The 22,098-nt window shown below is 52.5% G+C and overlaps 1 protein-coding gene across 1 annotated transcript in view; it reads left to right on the plus strand.

Moving 5' to 3' along the window:
* The first annotated feature begins 7,204 nt into the window (after window positions 1–7,204).
* Window positions 7,205–22,098, plus strand: part of C3 (complement C3) — a 33,678-nt gene continuing 18,784 nt past the window's right edge. The window contains exons 1-23 of the mRNA XM_008836899.3: window positions 7,205–7,329; window positions 8,842–9,031; window positions 10,047–10,209; window positions 10,316–10,386; window positions 12,096–12,190; window positions 12,299–12,381; window positions 12,465–12,555; window positions 12,663–12,765; window positions 13,125–13,251; window positions 13,352–13,467; window positions 13,549–13,695; window positions 14,509–14,718; window positions 15,104–15,310; window positions 15,556–15,714; window positions 15,891–16,020; window positions 16,716–16,787; window positions 17,465–17,665; window positions 18,320–18,428; window positions 19,065–19,150; window positions 19,978–20,120; window positions 20,329–20,541; window positions 21,668–21,734; window positions 21,810–21,896. Coding sequence (XP_008835121.1) covers window positions 7,256–7,329; window positions 8,842–9,031; window positions 10,047–10,209; window positions 10,316–10,386; window positions 12,096–12,190; window positions 12,299–12,381; window positions 12,465–12,555; window positions 12,663–12,765; window positions 13,125–13,251; window positions 13,352–13,467; window positions 13,549–13,695; window positions 14,509–14,718; window positions 15,104–15,310; window positions 15,556–15,714; window positions 15,891–16,020; window positions 16,716–16,787; window positions 17,465–17,665; window positions 18,320–18,428; window positions 19,065–19,150; window positions 19,978–20,120; window positions 20,329–20,541; window positions 21,668–21,734; window positions 21,810–21,896 — 2,944 coding nt within the window. The 5' untranslated portion in view covers window positions 7,205–7,255. The remainder of the gene's footprint in view (window positions 7,330–8,841; window positions 9,032–10,046; window positions 10,210–10,315; window positions 10,387–12,095; window positions 12,191–12,298; window positions 12,382–12,464; window positions 12,556–12,662; window positions 12,766–13,124; window positions 13,252–13,351; window positions 13,468–13,548; window positions 13,696–14,508; window positions 14,719–15,103; window positions 15,311–15,555; window positions 15,715–15,890; window positions 16,021–16,715; window positions 16,788–17,464; window positions 17,666–18,319; window positions 18,429–19,064; window positions 19,151–19,977; window positions 20,121–20,328; window positions 20,542–21,667; window positions 21,735–21,809; window positions 21,897–22,098) is intronic.

A 22,098-nucleotide genomic window follows, 5' to 3' on the forward strand; every position in this document is an offset into this window, starting at 1 on the left:
AGAATCAGACTTGGGAGGCTTTGCGCTAGGGCCCATGGGAGCCTTGGTAGGATTGAGAAAGTCAGGGCCCAGTGCAGTTGTACATGCCACAGTAGATAGAGTCATGACCTGCCCACTCCAAAGATAGGCGCACCCTAATTCTCAAGAATTGGGAATGTATTCCCTGATGTGACAAAAGGGACTTTGAGGATAGGGTTAAGGAAAGATCTTGCAAGGAGTAGGGATTGGGGGAGAGCTTAGTGGGTCATTTAAGTGGAAGGAGGGACAGTCAGGGCCAGAGGAGATGAGCTGAGGTTGCTGGGATTCCAGGAAGGGCCAGGAGCCAAGGAATGCAGGCAAACCCTAGAAACTGCAAAAAGCAGGGAAGTCAGGCGGGTTCAGACCTATCCTCCCAGCACTCAGGAGGTGCAGGCAGGGACCGACTGTGAGTTTGAAAACAGCCTGGGTTCTACTCTGAGACTGTCAAAGAAAAGGAATGGGTGAGGGGAAAGGAAGGACAGGCGGAGGAGAATAAAGGATGAGACAAGGAAAAGGGAAGAGGGAGAAGGGCTGGAGAGAGCGCAGCAGTTAAGAGCATGTGCTGCTCTTCCAGGTGACCTGGTTTGGTTCCCAACACCCAAGTAAGGCAGCTCACAACCACCTGTAACTCTAGCTCCAAGGGGCTTCATTGCCACCAGTGTGTGTGCACATACACAGCAACACACATGATTAGAAAATAATACGGCCGGGTGAGGTGGCACACGCCTTTCATCCCAACCCTCAGGAGACAGAGGCAGGCAGATCTCTGTGGGCTCTAAACCAACCTGGTCTACATAGAGTTCCAGGCCAGCTGGGGCTACAGGGAGACCCTGTCTCAAAAAAACATAAAATTAAGAAAGAGAAAGATGGATGCATATATGTATGTGTACCATGTGTGTGAAATGCCCACAGAGCCCAGAAAAGGGCATTGGATCCCCTGGAGGTGGAATTAAGAGCAATTGTTAGCTGCCATGTGGGTGCTAGGATGGTGCGGAGATAGAGACAGGGAACCTGAATGAACCTTCTACATGCCAGAGGCCCCTGCACTGTCTCCCCAGACTAGAGACTGTAGGGCCCCAGCATGAAGTAACACAGTAAGACTGGGGCTGCCCAGAGGAGCCAAGCCCGGATCCCAGCCCTCTGTGTCCTCCAGGACTGGAGTCTCCACCGGCTACTCTGTGTACCACTCAGGCCCAGGCCATGTTGACAGTATGGCCAGTCAAGGCCACCTGAGAGTTAATGACTTACTAGGTGGGAGAAAGGGCTGCTGAGCCCGGGTGCTGGAGAGAATTCCAGAAAGCTATGCGACAGGTGCCCATCCTGGAAGTGAGGGGACAGGAAACGGGGACTTTGGGGCTTTTGAGCCTGGAGGTGCCACTGTGGAGGAAAGGGTGGGATGGGATGCACTAGGGGACATCACACTCAGGCAGGTGAGAAGTTGGGGGACCCACCACCCAGAAATCACCTTTCATTCTCTCCCTGAACCCCAGTTAGGGGTGCAGGACTTCTACTGAATTTCAGATAAATCCTAAATCCAGGCTCCTTCCTCAGGGAACGTTTGGTCTAGGACCCTGTGGATAATGCAGATACAGGAATTCACAGAAGTTCTGTTAGAGGTCAATGATGCAATGTGCATAGAATTTTCAATTGCCCTCCAAAGACTAGGTAACTCCAGATAGCTGGCACATGTGTGCTGGGGCACGGTCACTGTACAGTGCAGTTCCCTGGCTTACTAGAGAGGGAGGGAAGATGTCGTGTGTTCAGTACAGATATGGTCCCCCCTCCAGGGACTCCCTGTATCCCCAGTTGGCCTGGAACTCACTCTGTAGACCAGACTTGCCTCGATCTCAGAGATCCACCTGCCTCTGCCACCTAAGAGCTGGGATTAAAAGTGTGCATCAAGAGCATTTATTTATTTACTATGTATTTGTTTGTTTGTTCCTCTGTTTGTTTGCAGGGTCTCCTGTAGCCCAGGCTTTGCCTCAACCTCTCTGTGTAGTTGAGGATGACCTTCAACTCCTGATCCTCCTGATCCTCCTGCCTCCACTTTCTGGAATGCTGGGATGATAGACCTGTGCCACCACGACTGACTTGTTTTGTTTTGTTTTGTTTTGTTTTTGGTCTTTTTGAGACACGGTCTCCCTGTAGCCCCAGCTGGCCTGGAACTTGCTATGTAGACCAGGCTGGCCTTGAACTCAAAGAGATCCACCTGCCTCTGCCTCCTGAGTGTTGGGATTAAAGACATGCTCCACCATACCTGGCTTGTTTGGAGTTTTGAGACAAAGTCTCACTCTAAAGCTCAAGCTGACCTCAAACTCATAGCAACACCTCCGCTTCCTCCTGAGAGGGATGGCAGGCAACACTAGGCACCAGTCTACTTCTGTGTGTTTGTGTACATGTATACATGTATGTATATGTGTCACGTATGCATGCACATATGCGTATGTGTGTGCATGGGTATCCGTTGGTGTGTGTGTCTGTGTCTGTCTATACATTCATGTGTGTGTATGTATGTGTGTGTGTGTGTACCCCTAAAGTTGATGTTGAATGTCTTCCTTGATTCTTCTCCACTGTTTTTTGTTTGGTTTTATTTTTGAGATAGGCTCTCCCTGTAGCCCAGGCTGGCCTTGAGCTCACAGAGATCTGCCTCCCGACTGCAGGGGTTAAAGGCAAGTGCCACTGTGCCCAATCCATTTTGTTTCTCTGTTTACTGAGTCCTCTTCCCTGAACTCTGCGCTCACCCATGTGGGTAATATAACCAGCCAGCTTGTCTGCCCAGAAAACCCCTGGGTACTGGGATTACAGACAGCCACCAAACCCACCCAGCTTTTCATGTGAGTGCTAGTACCCAAACTCAGATCCTCTCTACCATTGCAGCAAGCACTTTACCCACTGAACCATCTCCCCATGTCTCACTGTGTGGCCCATGGCTGACCTCAAACTCATGACAACCTTCCTCCTCAGCTTCTTCCTGAGTGCTGGGATGGCAAGTTTTTGTTTTCGTTTTTGTTCCTCTGTGTATGTGGTGTAACTCTTTTTCAGCTGAGAACTTCGCACAGATCTTATGAACTGTCAACCCTAGAGTTTTGCTCTCCCCTTCCCTGAGGCTGGAATGCTGGGCCCAGTGTCCCCCACGCTGAAAATCCCCTCCACAACTCCTGTACTGCTGGCTCAGCACCCCACCCTCCTCCCCAAGTCCTGGACTCCAGTTCTCATCCCTCAAGGGAGAGTCACAGTTGAAGAATTCCCCCTCTCCACCCATCCCCTTTCTCCTTCACAGTTGGCCCTGGTCCAGTCCTGGCATCGCTCCCAGCATGTATCCTGTGGTCTGGTCACTTCTAAGAGCTCAGGGCAGGGTCTAGACTGGGAAGGCCCAGACTCCCAGCCAGCCCAGAAATGGGCATGAGGGTTAATCTTCAAGTTGAGGATTGCTCTTTCCCTCTCAGCCCCAGGGCACCTGTATATGTGTAGCTCACTTCTCTGAGAAATTCAGACCTGTGTTCCGCCTCCCACCCATTGCTCAGGTTGCCAAATGGAGGCTCCACAAAGGATGGACCAAACCTTGCAGCCAAAAAGAAGCTGTAGCTGGTAAACCATAAAGCATCAATGCTTCTGACTAAAAGGAAACCAGAGGGGCAGGCAAGAAGGTTCAGTGGCTACAGGGGCTTGCCACCAAGCCTAATAACCTGAGTTCGAGTCCCAGCACCCACATGGTGACAAGAGAGAGCCGACTCCACAGTTGTCCTGTGACCTCCGCTTGCCCATGGTCACTCCTGTCCACTCACATCAGGCACACATGCACAAGAAGTAAAAGCAAATTAAATACTGATTTTAAACTCTGCAGGGCATGGTGGCGCATTCCTTTAATCTCTGCACTCAAGGAGGCAGAGGCAGGTGGATCTCTGTAAGATCTAGGCCAGCCTAGTTTACATAATGAGTTCCAGGTCAACTGGGGCTACAGGGAGACCCTGTCCCAAAAGGGCAAAAAATAAAAGTAAATCAATCAAAAAAATTTAAATAAAAAAATTAAAAATTTTAAAAGCGCCAGCAAGATGGCTCAGTGGGTAAAGGGGCTTGCTGCCAAGCCTGATGACCTGAGTTTGATCCCTGGGACCTGGTAGAAGGAGAGAACTGACTCCACAAGTTGTCCTCTAATCTCCACCTAAGAGCCATGACTTGCAGTGGTGCACACACACGTGAGCACATGTGCACACACACACACACACACAAATGCAATGGTAATTTCTTTAAGTAGAACAAAACCAGGATATTCAGTGCCTCATGGGGCAGAGAGAGAGAAACAGGAAGTAACAGGAGGGACTGGAGTACTAGGGGTCCAGTTTCCAAAGCTTGGAGACATCGAGCACAGGGGCCTGTAGTCCCCTCCCCCCCTCACTGAAAGTGTTTTGCAATACAACCCCCAAACAAGCCAGGTTTGTTTGAACTCCCAGAGGCTCTCTGGATCCTGACCAGCCAGGGGAGAGGTGTGGTTTACAGGAAATAGGAGCAAACTGCCCCTTAGTCCCTTCAGTGGTGGTTTCAGAAATCACCTGTTCTTGGATTGGGTGTCACTGCCTTAGTTCACACTGTCCCCCATAGCTATTCCTGTCCAGTGCTCAGAGGACAATGTTGGGGGTGGGGTTAGGGAAGAGCAAATGACAGAGACAGTGATCACCCTTGAAGCTGTCACAAACTTCCCAAAGTCAAGTGGGCATGGTGTTCCTGGAGGCTGAGGCAGGAAGATCTGTAATTCCAAACCAGCTACAAAAAATAAAAATAAAATAAAAAGGCTGGGGCTCAGTAGAGTGCGTATAGCTTAGTTGGTAGAATGCTTGTAAAACAGTGGGTAAAGTGCTTTTAGCTCAGTAGGTAGAGCCCTAGTCTAGCATGCAGGAGGCCCTGGGTCCATTCCCAGGACCATATAAACTAGGTGTGGTTGGCACACCGTGAGTTCTCATCCCAGCACTCAGGAAGTGGAGGCAGGAGGATCAGGAGTTCAAAGTTATCCTCAGCTGCTTTACAAACTAGAGGCCAGCTTGGACTCCATGAGACTCTGTCTCAAAAAGAAAACTGGGTGTTGTGGAGCATACCTTTAATCCCAGCACTCAAGAGAGGCAGAGGGCAGAGGCAGATGGATTCTGAGAGATTGAGACCAGTTTGGTCTACATAGAGTTCAAGGCCAGCTGGGACTACAGGGGAACACTTTCTCAGTAAACAAATAAATAAATAGAAATCTGAAATTCGGCCAGTACCAGAAGGAAATTAGCAATTTTTTCCTGCAAATTGCAAACTAGCCAGTGTGTGAATCATGGAATATTCAGAGGGTGGTTTGGCAAGACCTGGAAGATAACAATGTACCTACAGGCAAACCCTGCGACCTTTGCAGGAGAACTTGAGACCCAGTGGTTACCAGACATCACAGTTAGTGACAGAGCTCAAACCAGGAAGGCTCTCAGTGATTCCCACCATGCACAGAGCTTGATTTGTGACCCTGGAAATCTCTGTCCATCCATAGAGGTTGGTAGCTTTCAAACAAGGCCCAGGGGGCATCTGGCAGTGAGACCAAGGAAGCCGTGTGTGCATCGACCTGACACCATGTCTTTGCAGTATATTCACATACAAAAAAAAAGCAGCACGCAACCCAGGAAAGCCAGGAATTGAGTAGAGAGTCTTTGGGGGGTGGGGCAGGACTTGGGACAGGGTCTCTCTGTAGCCCCAACTGACCTGGAACTAGCTAACTAACTCACAGAGATCTGCCTGCCTCTGTCACCATACCCAGCTATTAATAGCTATAAAACGTGGGTTGGTAACAAGGATGAGACACAAATAACCTTTTGTTCTCTACCCATGAGTACATTTATTTATTTACTTATTTTATTATTTTATTTATTTATTTATGAGTATCATGTAATCCAGGCTGACCCGTGTCTTGCAATGCCACGGACGTCAGAAGAGGGCTTCAGATTCCCCTGGAACTGGAGTTAAGGACTGTTTGTAGCCACCATGCGGTGCTGGGAATCAAACCTGGGTCCTCTGCAAGAGCAGTCAGTGCTCTTAACTGCTGAGCTATCTCTCCAGCCCCTCCTGGTGACTTTTTAAAAGCACCATAGTCACTCAGGCACCCTGACAAGGGAGGGCGAATGAGGCCCAGGTCCCTTTCCTTAGAAAACACACACACTTGGGTAGTGAGCACTCTTAGACATCCTGCAAAGCCCTGCAGAACTGTCCCCACGTCCAAGGAGCTTTTCCCATTCACTAGGAAACAGAATTCTTCCTTCCCACTGGAGAAAGCTCACCACAGAGCTGAGAATGTCAGTACTGAGCTCTGATGCTCTCTCCTCCTCTTCCTCCATCTCCTCTATCTCCTTCATCATCTCCGCCTCCTCTTTGTCCTCTTCCTTCTCATTTTCTTCCTCCTCCTCCATCTCCTCCTCCTCCATCTCCTCCATCATTTCCTTCTCTTCTTCCTCCTCCTCTTTCTCCTTCCCCTCTCCTCTTCCTCCATCTCCTCCTCCTCATTTTCTTCCTCTTTCTCCTCTTCCTCCTCCTCTTCCTCCTCCTCATAGAAAAGGTTTAGTTTATAAATGCATGAGCTGGGTGTAGTGGGCCCAGCAACTGGAGAGGCTGAGGCAGGAGGATTGATTGAAGACAGGCATTCAGGACCATACTAGGCTGCTTAGCAAGATACACAGCTGTTGAAAGAAAGAGGAGATGATGAATGAGAGAGAAAAGGAGGGAGGAGAGAAAAAGGAAGGGAGGGAGGAAGGGGGGAGGGTAGAGGGAAGGAGGGAGGCAGGGAAGGGAGGGACCAGGGACTAAGGAAAAGAAGATCAGAGCAGAAGTTTTGTGGGTCTGGGCAGGATCTCACACTAGAAGTCACTGTACCTCACTGTGCAGTGCCTGGAAGGCACAGTCCTGCTCAGCATCTAGTCTCAACCCCCTGAGAGGCTAAAGCCAGCAGGTGGTTCCTGGCTCAGGAAATGTGCCCCAGGTTACTCACCCCAAGACATGTTGGCCCAAGGCTTGTGAAAAGCTTAGGAAACAATATTGAGAAATCTGGGGCAGCCCCAGAACACAGGGAGGAGGGAGGGAGGAGGGGAGGGAGGCAGGGAGGAAGGGGGGAGGGGGCAGGAGAGGGGGAGGAGGAGGAGGAGGCAGGAACTACATAAGAGGCCCTGACCACAGCCCCACTCACTCCTGTCCACCCTGTCCCTCTGTCCCTCCACTGTCTTTCATTATGGGACCTAAGTCAGGTTCTCGGCTGTTCCTGCTGCTCCTGGCCAGCCTCCCCCTGGTCCTGGGGGACCCCACGTGAGTAGTCACCTTCTGGTGCTGCCTCTTAGACAATCACACTGGGGTGGCTGTGGCTTTCGGGGGGGTTCCCATATTGGGGTGTTAAGAATTTCAGTTGGGGGGCTAGGGAGATGAGCCAGTACTTCAGTATAAGCATGAGGACCCGAGTTCGAATTCCAAACACTCATGTAAAAGGCCAGGGCAGTGCTGTGGGGGGTGGAGATAGGATGATGGTTGGGGCTTGCTGGCTGCTAGCGTGGCTCCAGGTTCAGTGAGAAACCCTGTCTCCAGGGGATAAGGCAGAGTGTGCAGAGCAGGACATGGAACATCCTCTTCTGGCCTCTACACACACACACACACACACACACACACACACACACACACACGCTCACCAAAGAATTTGGGCTGCCTGTTTGTCACAATGTTTACAGGTCTAGAGTTCACAGAACTCAGATATTGTAGCACTGAGGTGCCTATTTATAGAATTGGGGTTTGTAAATTTAGGGTGTCTCATTTTTCATCATTTCATGACTGGGGCAGTTTAGACACCTCAAGATTTGGACTTGTAAACCTGGTGTGGTGGCACACACCTGCCATCCCAGGACTTAGGAGGTAGAGGCAGGAGGATCACAAGTTCAAGGTCAGCCTTGGCTACATAGCGAGTTGGAAGCCAGCCATAGCGAGTTGGGATTAATAATAATAATAATAATAATGTAAGATTTAGAATGTTTGAAGAGCTCAGGGGGGTAGGCTAAGTTGTTGAATGAAATTGGGGAGCTGAAGGGTTATTTGTAGGTTTGGAATTCCCTATAATTTGTTCTAAGATATAGGGTCTAGATGCTTGTGAGCTTGGATGTATGTAATTTGGGTGTCTGATGATCTTCATGTTTGTGTATTTGGAGATGTTTACGGGATGTCCTGGTTTAGGGCTTCCTTTGAAGTGGGTTTAGGCAAAGGTGGATTTGGCTTTTGAGGACTTTGGGGGTCAGAGGGCTCTGCAGCCCCTAGCTGTGCAAGCTTTTAAAAGCTAAGCTTAGGTTGGGCCTGGTGATGCAGGCCTGTCACCCCAGCCACTCTGGAGGCTAAGGCAGGAGGATTGCACATTTCAACCAGCCTTGGCTACAGAGTGAGTTCAAGGCTAGCCTGGGCACCTTAGTGAGATGTGCTACATTGAAAAAAAAAAAAAAAAAAACGAAAACTGGACTAGGGACAGTGCAGTGGTAGAGTGCTTGCTTAGCATGTGCAAAGATCCTGGACTCCATTCCCAATATTGGGAGGTGGGGAGCAGGTCTGGGTGGCTGAGGGAATGTAGGTCATGGTAGAGTTCTTCCTGGTGTGGAAAAGGAGGTGATGTGGCACAGGGAGGAAGGTGGACCCTGAGTCTGCTGACTGGTGTCCAACCCAAACTGGAGGCCCTCCAGGATCGGATACTGGGCCAGGTGCCTGTGAGCAGAAGGCAGCCAGGCACTGAGGGGCCCAAGGGCAGAGTCTCCCCCCAGTAACATCTGAGCTCCTGCACCCCTTGCCCAGGTACTCCATGATCACCCCCAACGTTCTGCGACTGGAAAATGAGGAGACCATTGTGTTGGAGGCCCATGAGGCAAAGAGTGACATCCCGGTCACTGTCATTGTGCACGACTTCACCAAAAAGCAGGTGCTGACCAGTGAGAAGACCATGCTGACCAGTGCCACTGGACACCTGGGCACCGTCAACATTAAGGTGGGTGTGGGCAGGGGATGGTCAGAGGATACCCATAGCCTGGATGACCCCAGCACCTGGGGACAGCCATAGCCCATTCCCCCAGCCCTACTTCTCTGGGCAGCCTCCTTCAGCAGCCACTTCTGAGCCCTCCCCTGAGTCCCCCCATCTCCTCACCTCTGAGTCTCCCCCTCCCTGGTTCCCCTCCAAGTCCCCACTCTCTTCCTTCCCCAGTGTACCCCCTCAATGTCTCCCCCTTGAAGTCTTGTCCCCCAAGAGTCTACCCCGAGTCTCCATCCCTTCCCCCACACCATCCCCATCTCCACCCTTTCTTGGTGTTTTGTTGGGTTGTTTGTTTGTATGTTTGTTTATTTGTTTTTGAGACAGGGTCTCCCTGTAACCCCACCTGGCCTGGAACTCACTATGTAGACCAGGCTGGCCTGGATCTCACTGAGCTCCACCTGCCTCTGCCTCCTGAATGCTGGGGTTAAAAGCTACCACCCCCTGCAGAGTTTCTCCCCTCTGTATCTTCCCCCTCCCAGAATCTACCCCTCACCCAGTCTCCTCTCTCCTGAGTCTTCCTCTCGCCTCAGTTTCACCCCCCAGTGCCCCCCTCCTTCTCCTGCACCTCCCCTTTCTGAGTCTTCCCCCTGAGTCCTCCCACCAGTCTCCCCCCAGTCTCCTCCCCTATGAATCTCCTCCCATCTGAATCTCCCCCTGCCTTCCCATGAGTCTCCTCCTCCCTGAGTTCCCCCTCCAGTCTCCCCTCTGAGTCCTCCACCTCTGAGTCTGCTCCTCCCTCCCAGTCTCCCCTTCTGAGCCCTAGCCCTTTTGAGTCCCTCAAGGCCTCCCTTCCGTGGTACCCTCCTCTCCCAGGCCCATCCCTCTGGGAGTGGCCCTTTTTGGCTCCCCTCTCTGACTCCTGACTTGTCCTCACAGCACCCCTTCCCTCCCCAAACCTGACAAACTCCTGAGGACTGAGTGGAGGCACAGGGGCATGGAAGGCTGACACCCCCTCCACCACCCCCACTCTTAGATCCCAGCCAGCAAGGAGTTTCGTTCAGAGAAACGCAGCAAGTTCGTGACACTGGTGGCCAACTTCGGGGAAGCGCAGGTGGAGAAAGCCGTGCTGGTGAGCCTGCAAAGTGGGTACCTCTTCATCCAGACAGACAAGACCATCTATACCCCAGGCTCCACAGGTGAGTACTTCGGGAGGCTGGGGGGGGCACCCAAGCTTGGGGAGGAGGAGGGCTCTCACCGGGTCAGAGCTCTCACCGCGCTCTGTTTCTCAACCACACCTTCCAGTCCTCTACCGGATCTTCACCGTTGACCACAAGCTGCTGCCCGTGGGCCAGACAGTGATCATCACCATTGAGGTATCCAGGAACTGAGACCGACTGGCAAAGGGTTACACAGTCACCCATGCTGTCAGAGACAGCACAGACCTGGGGAGACTCATAAGAGGGTCAACAACCAAGGACTCCTGTTCCAGATAACCCTAGGCTAGCCAGAGGGCTCCTGATGAACATCTGACTGAGACTTCCTTCCTCCTCTGCCCACAACCCTCTGTGGCTCCCATCTCCTTTGGGGTCAAAGCCCAAGTTCTCCCTGCAGCCCAGCTGGTCCTGTCCCATCCCCTTCCTGCCTCCCTCCTCTCTCTCTGCACCAGTTCCTTCTGCTCCAGCCACAGGGGTCTCCTCAGGCTCTGTCCTGCCCTAGGGCCTTTGCACAGCTGAGCTCTCCTTTCAGAAAACCCCTTTTTCCTCCAAATACACAGCTCACCTTTCTCCAAGTCTCAGCTGGAAGCCATGCTTGGCACCCTATAAAGTCATACACACATATGCCCCTTGTCCTCTGAATGCCCAGGCTCTTGCTGTATGTCCCGAGCTAGGGAGGTCTTTATTGTTGTTATTGGGGTTTTAAAACATATATTAGCAGGGCATGGTGGCACACGCCTTTAATCCCAGCACTCAGGAGGCAGAGGCAGGGGGATCTCTGTGAGTTCAAGGCCAGCCTGGTCTACATAGTGAGTTCCAGGACAGCTGGGGCTACAGGGAGACCCTGTCTCAAAAAGACCAAAAACAAAACAAAACAAAACAACATCTTATTGCCAGGTGTGGTAGTGTACACCTTTAATCCCAGCACTTGGAAGGTAGAGACAAGCGATTTCAGGCCAGCCTAGTCACATAGTAAACTCCAGGCTAGCAGGGACAGGGAGACCCTGTCTCAAAAAAAAAAAAAAAAAAAAGACAAAATTTTATTAATTATTTTCATTTTATGTGTATGAGTGTATTACCTGCATGTGTGTAAGTATACCCATGTCGTGTAATGCTGAGGTCAGAGGAGGGTGTTGGATAACCCGAACTGGAGTTACGGATAGTTGTTAGCTGCCATGTAGGTGCTGGGAACTGGACCTAGGTCCTCTGCAGGAGCAGCCAGCCAGTGCTCTGAACCACTGAGCCATCTCTCCAACCCCAGTTAATTTGGGTTTTTTGGTACCAGGTCTCCCTGTAGCTCCAGCTGGCCTGGAACTTGCCATGTAGACCAGAGATCTGCCTATCCCTACCTCCAAAGTGCTGGGATTAAAAGCGTGTGCCACTAGGGGCTGGAGAGATGGCTCAGAGGTTAAAAGCACTGGCTGCTCTTGCAGGGGACCCAGGTTCAGTTCCCAGCACCCACATGGCAGCTGACAACCATCTACAACTCCAATTCCAGGGGATCCAAGGCCCTTTTCTGACCTGCATGGGCATTGTACTACATGGGTGCACTTAAATATATGCAGGCCATACACTCATACACTTAAAAATAAAATGTTTTTTTTAAAACTGTGTGTCACCATGCCAAGCAATGCCCTTTATTTAAACGTGTACCTGCAGCACAGAGAGGCACAGCAGGCATTTGAACCTAGGCTTGCTTGACTGGTCTAGGTCTGGTTTTTTGTTTTGTTTTGTTTTTTTAATTTCTAGGTCTGTTCTTAACCACTGTTTCTGTAGACATGGTAAATGAGGTGGACAGGAGCGCAGGGAATGGGTAACGCTAAGTCTGGGGTCTAAGAGCTGCCTTTAGTCTTTCTGACTCCATACAGACCCCGGATGGTGTCTCCATTAAGAGAGACAGGCAGTCTTCCCACAACCAGAATGGCATCGTGCCTTTGTCTTGGAATATTCCAGAACTGGTCAAGTATGTCTGGGACTCCAGGAGCTGGGCTGTGGGGCTCCCCTGTCCCACGGGAGAGGTGGGTGGAGAGGGGGTGCTGGAGGCCTGGCCACATCCTAACCTTCTCCCCAGCATGGGGCAGTGGAAGATTCGCGCTTTCTACGAACACTCACCGCAGCAGGTGTTCACCACTGAGTTCGAGGTGAAGGAGTACGGTAAGTGGACAGGGGACGCTAGGGGACAGGGCCATGGTGCCCCGCCAACAGCCCAGCAATGCCATCTCCCCACCCCACTCCAGTGCTGCCCAGTTTTGAGGTCCTGGTGGAGCCCAGAGAGAAATTCTATTACATCGATGACCCCAAGGGCCTGGAAGTTTCCATCACCGCCAGGTGAGGGTCTGGGGCGTGAGACACCAGAGATGGGGCAGGGACAGTGTTGGGTGTTCAGCCACAGGATGTGGAACCTTCCAGAAAGTCATAGTCTCCTTGCCTCGCAGGTTCTTATATGGGAAGAACGTGGAAGGGACAGCCTTCGTCATCTTCGGGGTGGAGGACGGGGAGCAGAAGATCTCTCTGGCTCACTCACTCAGCCGTGTGGTGGTACAGATCGGGGCTGGGAGGTCTGGAGGGTACCCCACAGCAGGCCACGCCTCCGGAGCGGCACCCTCAGGGCCCCGCCCTCCTCCGAGCCCCTCCCCTTACAAGCTCCGCCCCTCCCTCCTGAGCCTCTCCCCTATCCAACCCCCCACTTCTCTGAGTCCCCCCTCTCTGAGCCCCTCTTCTGCCTGAACCCCTATCCTACCTGAGCCCCTCCCCTGTCTAACCCCTTCCCTGTCTGAGCCCTTTCCCTTTCTAAGTCCCGCCCCTGTCTGAGCACCTCTTTTCTCTGAGCCCCTCCCCTCCCAGAGTCCGCCCCTTATAAGCCCCGCCCCTTGAGCCCCACTCCTGCTCCTCCACAGATAGAGGACGGCTTCGGGGAGGCAGTGCTAAGCCGGCAGGTGCTGCTGGACGGAGTACAGCCGTCCAGCGCCGACGCCCTGGTGGGGAAGTCGCTATACGTGTCGGTTACAGTCATCCTGCACTCAGGTGAGGCTACTCTGACCGGAGAGACCCGGACTGAGAGAGGAGGCCTGCCCTGTGGGGCTGCAGGAGAGCCAGCCCTCATGGTCACCGTCCTTCTGCTCAGGCAGCGACATGGTGGAGGCAGAGCACAGTGGGATCCCAATTGTCACCTCCCCATACCAGATCCACTTCACCAAGACGCCCAAGTTCTTCAAGCCAGCCATGCCCTTTGACCTCATGGTGAGACCCGGTCCCTACTTCTGCCTTCAGTGACCCTGATCACACACCTCCTGACCCTCCTCCACCTGCCCACCTCCACAGGTGTTAGTGACTAACCCTGATGGCTCCCCAGCCCGCCATGTGCCGGTAATCACCCAGGGCTCCGAAGTCCAGGCTCTCACCCAAGAAGATGGCGTGGCCAAGTTGAGCATCAACACGCCCAACAACCGCAAGCCTCTGACCATCACAGTGAGTCTGAGGGAGCTCAGGGTGCTGGTGCACAGGATGAGGAATGGGTGCCCAAAGCCAGGAGAGGGTGTCCAGAGCCAGGAGGGTGTGCTGAGAGCCAGGAGAGCAGGTGTCCAGAGCCAGGAGGGGGTATCCCCCACCAGGAATGGGTACACAGGAGCATGACTTTCATAATGCAGTTCACTAAAGGTCCCATTTTAGTTACTCTGGTAACAAAATACCTGACAAAAGGGGCTGGAGGGCTGTGTCTGCAGTTAAGAACAATGGCTGCTCTTATGAATCAGTTTTTAGCAGCCACAAGATGGCTAACATCCATCCATAACTCCAGTTCCAGGGGATCTGACACCCTCTTCTGGCCGCCATGGGCATTGCATACATGGGTGCACTTACATACACTCAGGGAAAACACTCAGACACATGAAATATAAATAAATAAATTTTAAAAAACTAAAAAATACCTGACAGAAGTCAATTAAGGAAGGAAGGGTTTATTCCCGCTCATGGTCTGAGGGCACAGTCCATCATGGTGGGGAAGGCATGGTGTCAGGAGCGTGAGGCAGCTGGTCATGTCACATCTGCAGTCAGGAAATAGAAATGGATGCTGGTGCTCTGCTCACTTTCTCCTTTTTAATGTAGTCCAGGGAATGGCGCCACCCACATGCAGGATGGGCCCAAAGGTGATCTGAGATCCTGTCAAGTTGACAGTTAATATTAAGCATCACAGACCCTGTGAATGGGCATGGAGTCCCAGGTCTCAGGGCATAGGACGTGGGTATCTCTGGGGAACCAGTGCCTCTTTCTTTCCCCACCCAGGTACACACCAAGAAGGAGGGCATCCCAGATGCCCGGCAGGCCACCAAGACCATGCAGGCACAGCCCTACAGCACCATGCACAATTCCAACAACTACCTGCACCTCTCTGTGTCTCGGGTGGAGCTCAAGCCAGGGGATACTCTCAATGTCAACTTCCACCTGCGTACGGACCCAGGCCAGGAGGCCAAAATCCGCTACTACACCTACCTGGTACATGGACGCCAGGAATCTCATCCCCTGCAGCCTAACTGTCCAGCACCCACGGCACCCCTCCCCAGCCTTGGGACCCCTTCCCGACCTCAGGAATCCTCAGCCCCGGGACCCCTCCCTAACCTCAGGATTCCAGCTCAGTCCCAGGACCCCTCCCCAATCCCTGTAACTGTCTCAGCCCTGGGACTTCTTTCCCAGCCCTAGGACCCTCTTCCCAGCTCTAGAACCACCTTCCCAGTCCCAGGACCCCCTTCCCAGCCCTGGGACCCCCTCTCAGCTCCAGGACCCCCTTCCCAGCTCCAAGACTTCTCCCCAGCCCCAGCCCTACCTAGTCCATCCCACCTGGCCCCACCCTGGTCTTTATGCCAGCCTGTCCTCCCTCCAGGTCATGAACAAGGGGAAACTGTTGAAGGTGGGGCGCCAGGTCCGGGAGCCTGGCCAAGACCTAGTGGTCCTGCCCCTGTCCATCACCCCAGATTTCATTCCTTCTTTCCGCCTGGTGGCTTACTACACACTGGTTGGAGCCAGTGGTCAGAGAGAGGTGGTGGCCGACTCTGTGTGGGTGGATGTCAAGGACTCATGTGTGGGCACGGTGAGTATGCCTGGTGCTGTCTGTCTGTCTGTCTATCTCTGTCTCTCTCTTCCCCTCTTCTCTTTCTCCTCTCTCCCTCTCTTTTCTCCTCTCTTCCTCATCTCTCTTTCCTCTTCTCTGTCTCTCTCTCCTCCTCTTCCCTCCCTCCCTCCACTTCCCTCACTCCCCCACCACACTCCTCTTTGCCTCCCTCTCCCACTCTCTCTGGTCCTATTGTGACTGACTCATCCCACCCCCACCCCCAGCTGGTGGTGAAGGGCGACCAGAGGAACAACCGGCAGCTGGCACCTGGGCAGCAAATGACCCTCAGGATAGAGGGGGACCATGGGGCCCGAGTGGGGCTGGTGGCTGTGGACAAGGGCGTGTTTGTGCTGAACAAAAAGAACAAGCTCACTCAGAGCAAGGTAGACACTACTGGGCTGGGAGCAGCATTGGGGGATGGGGGTGTGCTGGATACGTGAGGCTGGGCAGGTGTGGCTGGCAAGGAAGGGCTGGGTGTGAGGTGGAAGCAGCTTAGGTGGGCTTCTTAGGGGTTGGATGAGGCTCTGCTGACCTGGCCTCTCTCCATCACCCCTCAAAGATCTGGGATGTGGTGGAGAAGGCAGACATCGGCTGCACCCCAGGCAGTGGGCAGGACTACGCTGGCGTGTTCACTGACGCAGGCCTGGCCTTCAAGACAAGCCAAGGCCTGCAGACTGCCCAGAGAGGAGGTGAGAAGAGGGCCAGGGACTGAGACCAGGACCAGCACACCTCCATCCTAAACACCTGTGTACAGGAGGACCATGCAATCAGGAGACCCAGTCTCAGTCCCGCCATCAGGGCACCAGCCCATCGATCCTTTTTCTTTAAGAAAAAAAGATTTTGTTTATGTATTTATGTATTTATTTACTTATAATTTATTCATTTTTTATTTGCTTTTACATTTTTTATTTATTTTTATTTTATGTGCATGAGTGTTTGCCTGCATGTATGTAAGTGCACCTTGTGTGTAATACCTCCAGAGAACAGAAGAGGGCATCAGATACCCTGCAACTGGAGTTACAGATGCTTGTTAGGGTTCTGGGAACTGAACCTGAGTCTTCTGCAAGAGCAGCTAGTCCCCTTAACCCCTGAGCCATCTCTCCAGCCCACATTTATTTATTATTTTATTTGTTATGGGGAGGAGCACATGTACCATAGGACACATGTGGAGGTCAGAGGATAATTTGCAGGAGTTTTCTCTCTCCTTCTACCATGTGGGTCCCAGGGATTGAACTCAGGTCTTCAGTCTTTGGGGCAATCACCTTTACCCACCGAGCCCTCTCACTAGGCCCCATCACTGCTCTTAGCACCTCAATTTCTGCAAAATGGGTACAATCATACCCAGACCTCACCTATCTCCTTCCTGTTCTACCTGTCCCTTCAGATCTCGAGTGCGCCAAGCCAGCTGCCCGCCGCCGACGCTCAGTGCAGCTGATGGAAAAGAGGATGGATAAAGGTTAGGAACCTTCCTGTGCCCCCATCACCCACCCCCAGCCTGGCCTTTTAGAATCCCTGTGGGTCTCTCCCTCCCCTCGTGGGCCATTGGCCACCAACCCACGAGAACAAAGGGAGCAGAAGCGAATGGGTTCAGGATGGCCAGTGAGCACCACGAAAAAGCTTTTCCGGGGAGGCAGATTCAGTGATACAGCTCCGTTTATTCAGTGGGGGTTAGGGAAAATATAGTGTGGAGGCAGCAGCCAAAGCCTCAGCTGATAGGTGCTCATAGTATGCTTTATTTACATGTGGTGGGGGGTTCCTATCATCGGACTATGGGCAATGCCTAATTATCATATAGAGAAAACCTGGGGGCAGTTTTATTGCAGTAACTATGCCAAAGGTCATGTTCCAAATAAGGTCAGGCATCCGTGCTTAGCAGCACTTTCCAGGTAAGTCAGGCAGCGAGCAGGAGGCCCCCGCTGAGAAAGGGAGTCCTTCCATATAGCACCGAGCCCCTTAGAGCTATCTGGACATGGTGGACTGCAACCTTAGCAACAGGGTCCCCCAACAAATCCCAAGAGAGAAGAAGGCAGCCCTCCTTGCCCAGTTCTACCTGGAGTCTGCCTAGGGGCTCTCCTGCTTGGGGGACACCCTGGATGAAGCTAGAGGCTGACTAGGGATCTGGGCCTCCCACAGCTGGTCAGTACAAGGACAAACTTCTCCGGAAGTGTTGTGAGCACGGGATGAGAGAGAACCCCATGAAGTTCAGCTGCCAGAGACGGACAGAATTCATCTTACAGGGCAAGGCCTGTGTGACGGCCTTCTTGGATTGCTGCATGTACATCACCAAGCTTCGGGAGCAGCACAGGAGGGATAGCATGCTGGGCCTGGCCAGGAGTGAGTGGGGAGTATGGGGAGGGGTCTGCTGTGGGGGGAGGATACACCTCCCTGGAGATAGGGGAGACTACTCGGCTAGGTGGAAGAGTAACTCCTGCCGCTGTCAGGGAAAGACCCTCATCTGAGGGAGGTGAAAACCCTCCTGAGAAGCAGAAAGGTTTAGATTGCTGCCAGGGGTCCTGGGAAGCAAGATTGTGATTTCAGCCCCAAGGGGGCAGAGGGAGGAGGATGGAGAGTTGGAGACCAGCCTGGGCTTTATAGCAAGGGAGGAGGAGAGAGGGCAGAGAGGAAGGGAGGGAGGCAGGCTGGCTCAGAGAAGAGAGTGAAAGAAGCCAGGGCTTTTCCAAGTACTGACCATAGGCTCTCTCCCCCACTTACACTCCCAGCTCACAAACCAAGTCTTCAGCAAAACAGGGAATTCTCTTACACACACACACATACACACACACACACACACACACTCACACACATATACATTTTGAATTTTGAATCTGGGTATGGGGGCACTCATCTATCATCCCAGCCCTGGGGAGACAGAGGCAGGAGGATTGCTGCAAGTTTGAGGCCAGCCTGGACTACATAGTGAGTTTCCCACGTATAAGGAAGCCACTGGCAAAGTAGGCCCCTTTCCGAACCAGATCTATCCACCCTCAGGTGACCTGGATGAAGACATAATTCCAGAAGAAGATATCATTTCCCGAAGCCATTTTCCAGAGAGCTGGCTGTGGGCCATTGAAGAATTAAAAGAACCAGAGAAAAATGGGTAAGGGCTGATGAGAGGGCTCAGAGAGTAAAGGGGCTTGCCACCAAGCCTGATGATCTGATCTGAGTTTGGTCACCAGGATCCACAGGATGGAAGGAGAGAACAGACTCCCCCAAGTTGTCCTTTGACCTCCACACAAAGGTCATGGCACATGTCGCCCTAAACACACATAAATGTATTGAAGGGAGGATGCCTTTAGTCCCAGAACTGGGGAGGCAAAGGCAGGCGGATCTCTGTGAGTTCAAGGTCAGCCTGGTCTACATAGTGAGTTCCAAGCCAGCCAGGGCTACAGGGAGACGCTGTCTCAAAAATACCAAGAATAAATAATAAATAAATAAATAAGGGGATGAGGCCAGGATACTCCCATTCCACACCCCTCTCTAAGATCAGCCAGCATCCTGCCAGACTAGCCCTTTAATTTGCATGCCATTTGCATGCACCTACCAACTTCCTGTCTCCTCTAGAGTCACGGTGGAATCCCATAGCGTGAATTGGGAAAGCCAGATTTGGATCACTTCCATATGTTCACCCCCAGATCTCCTCTCCAACCCATCCCTTGGGGTCCCTTCATCTCCATCCTCCCCCTCCTCTACTAGACATGCACACCTAATTATTTTTAACCTCCCTGCAACCTAGAATCTCCACAAAGGTCATGAACATTTTCCTCAAAGACACCATCACCACCTGGGAGATTCTGGCTGTGAGTCTGTCAGACAAGAAAGGTAAGGACAGGGATGCGGGGGTGGTGCTCTGTGGGTAAAGTGACACAAGGACCTGAGTTCCCCAGAACCCACATAAAAAGCCAGGTGTGGTGGCAAGTGCCTGTAATTGCAGCCCTGGAGAAAGGGAGCCGGAAGGATCCCCAGGGCTCAGTGGCCTGCCAGTCTAACAAAATCAATAAGCTCCAGGTTCAGTAAGAGACCCTGCCTCAGATAACAAGGTGGGGAGGGGTGTGGGACTGGAGAGCCAGCTCAGCAGTTAAGAGCACTGGAGGCTCTTGCAGAGAACTCAAGATCAGTTCCCAGCACCCACATGGTGCCTAACAACCACACTTAACTCCAGTTCCAGGGAATCTGACACCTCTTCTAGCATGCATGGGCAATTGTACACAAACCTGCATACACACACACAAACACACACACACACACACACACACACACACAAATGTAACAAAATAAGGTAAAGAAGCAATTGAGGAAGACTCCTAGTGTCAACCCCTGGTGTCCACACAGACACACACAGAAACACAAACACAGAAAGACACACAGACACACACAGAGACACACAGAAATGCAGACACATACACAGACAGACATGCACACAGACAGAGACACACAGATTCACACAGAGTAACACACAGACACAGAAAGACACACAGACATACACACAGACACATACATAGAGACACACACACAGAGTCACAGACATACATACACACATGAACAGGTTGGACACGCCTGACCACGTGGTCCACACATCTGGAATCATCATCCTTGCATGTCTCGGCTGTGGCTCAGGAATGCAGCCCCTGACCCCTTCTCTGCCACAGGCATCTGTGTGGCACACCCATACGAGGTCACTGTCATGCAAGATTTCTTCATCGACCTGCGGCTGCCCTACTCTGTGGTGCGTAATGAGCAGGTGGAGATCCGAGCCGTGCTCTTCAACTACCGCGAGAAGGACAGCCTCAAGGTGGGGGCTAGCCCGAGCAGGGAAGAGCGCCTCCCAACAGCCCTGACTCCTCACTGCTCTCCCCCTGTCCCCCTCCCCCTCCCCCCCTCACAGTTCTTCCCCCCACTGTCCTCACCCCTCCCTGTCCTCATCCCTCCCTGTCCTCACCCCTCACTGCCCTCAAGCTCCCCACTGCCTCCCCTCACCACCCTGGCCCTCCCTCCTGCAGGTGAGGGTGGAGCTGCTCTACAACCCAGCTTTCTGCAGTCTGGCCACCGCCAAGAAGCGCCACTACCAGACCTTGACCATCCCGCCCAAGTCCTCAGTAGCTGTCCCCTACGTCCTCGTCCCCTTGAAGATTGGTGTCCAGGAGGTGGAGGTCAAGGCTGCTGTCTACAACCACTTCATCAGTGACGGTGTGAGGAAGACACTGAAGGTTGTGGTGAGTCCTGGGAACCTTCAGGGAGATGGCCCAGACTCTGAGACCCTGATGGTCCTACAAGCCCCTTAGGGAATGAGATGCTGAAGAAATTTAGATGGGGCTGGGGCTCAGTGGCAGAGAGCTCCCTAGCACACATGAGCCCCTGAGTTCATCCCCAGCACCCCATAAACCAGGCATGGTGGCACACAACTCTCATCCCCGCACTTGAGAGATGGAGGCAGGAGGATCAGGAGTTCAGGATCATCCTTAGCTACATGGATAGTTTGAGGACAACCTGGGTTACACAAGACCCAATCTCATAAAGAAGACTTGTGGGAGAAGAAGGAGGAGCAGGAGGAAGAAGAAGAGGAAGAGGAGGAAAAGGAGGAGGAGGAAGAGGAGGTGTCTAATCTACACAGCAAGTTCCAGGCCAATTAGGACTATATAGTGAGATCCTGTCTCAAAAATATATATTTTTTTAAGTTTTTAAGTAAAAAGAAGGGCTGGGAAAGTGGCTCAGTCAGTAAAATGTTTGCTGCATACACGTGAGGACCTGAGTTTGAATCCACAGCACAGCTGAAGGAACTTGGTGAGCTCCACATTCACTAAGAGACCCTGCGTCAAAAAACAAGGTGGAGGCTGGAGAGCTGGCTCAGCAGTTAAGAGCACTGGCTGCGCTTGCAGAGGACCGGGTTCAGCTCCCAACATCCACATGGCAGCTCATACTGCCTATAATTCCAGTTCCAGGGATCCGACGCCCTCTTCTGTCCTCCATGGGCATTGCACAACATGAATGCACTTACATGCAGGCAAACACTATACATAAATAAAAATAAGTAAAATTGTAAAGAAAATAAGGTGGAGAGCAATAGAGGAAGACACCTGGTGTTGACCGCTCTCCTCCACACACATACATTCGCATGCACACCTGTGCATGGGTGTACACACGAGTGTGAGGTAGGCCCTCCTGTTTAGAAGGGCAGAAACTGGAGCACAGAGAGGTTAAGTAACTGGCTCCCAGTCACACAGGGAGAAGGGATGGAGCCAGCTTTGGATGCTGTGGAAACTGCTCTAGGGTCCTCTCAGGACACTGTCCTGTTGACTGTCTGTGGGTCTGTTTGTCTTTTTTATTCACCCTTCTCCCCAGCCGGAGGGAATGAGAGTCAACAAAACTGTGGCAATCCGTACACTGGACCCAGAGCACCTGGGCCAAGGTGAGGAAAAGGAGGAGAGGGTGGGGTGGGGTCCCTGGCTAGGGAGGGGCACTGCCATCTGCTTCTCTCTCAAAGGTGGAGTCCAGAAAGAGGATGTCCCAGCTGCAGACCTCAGTGATCAAGTGCCAGGCACGGATTCTGAGACCAGAATTCACCTGCAAGGTGAGACCTCCTTGACCCAGCTGTGTGGGGCCAGGCAGAGGTCAGGAGAGGCTGGGGACAGAGTCCAGAGGAGCTCCAATTCGGGGGAAGGGGGTGGGAAGAAGAGGGGAGGGAAAAAGAGAGAGAGAAGGAAAGGGAAGGGACCCTGGACCAGGATGCTTGGATTCAAATCCAAACTACCATTTCAAGCTGATTGACCTGG

This window comes from Nannospalax galili, unplaced genomic scaffold (genome assembly GCF_000622305.1).
Source record: "Nannospalax galili isolate Female #2095 unplaced genomic scaffold, S.galili_v1.0 scaffold77, whole genome shotgun sequence".
Lineage (NCBI taxonomy): Eukaryota > Metazoa > Chordata > Mammalia > Rodentia > Spalacidae > Nannospalax > Nannospalax galili.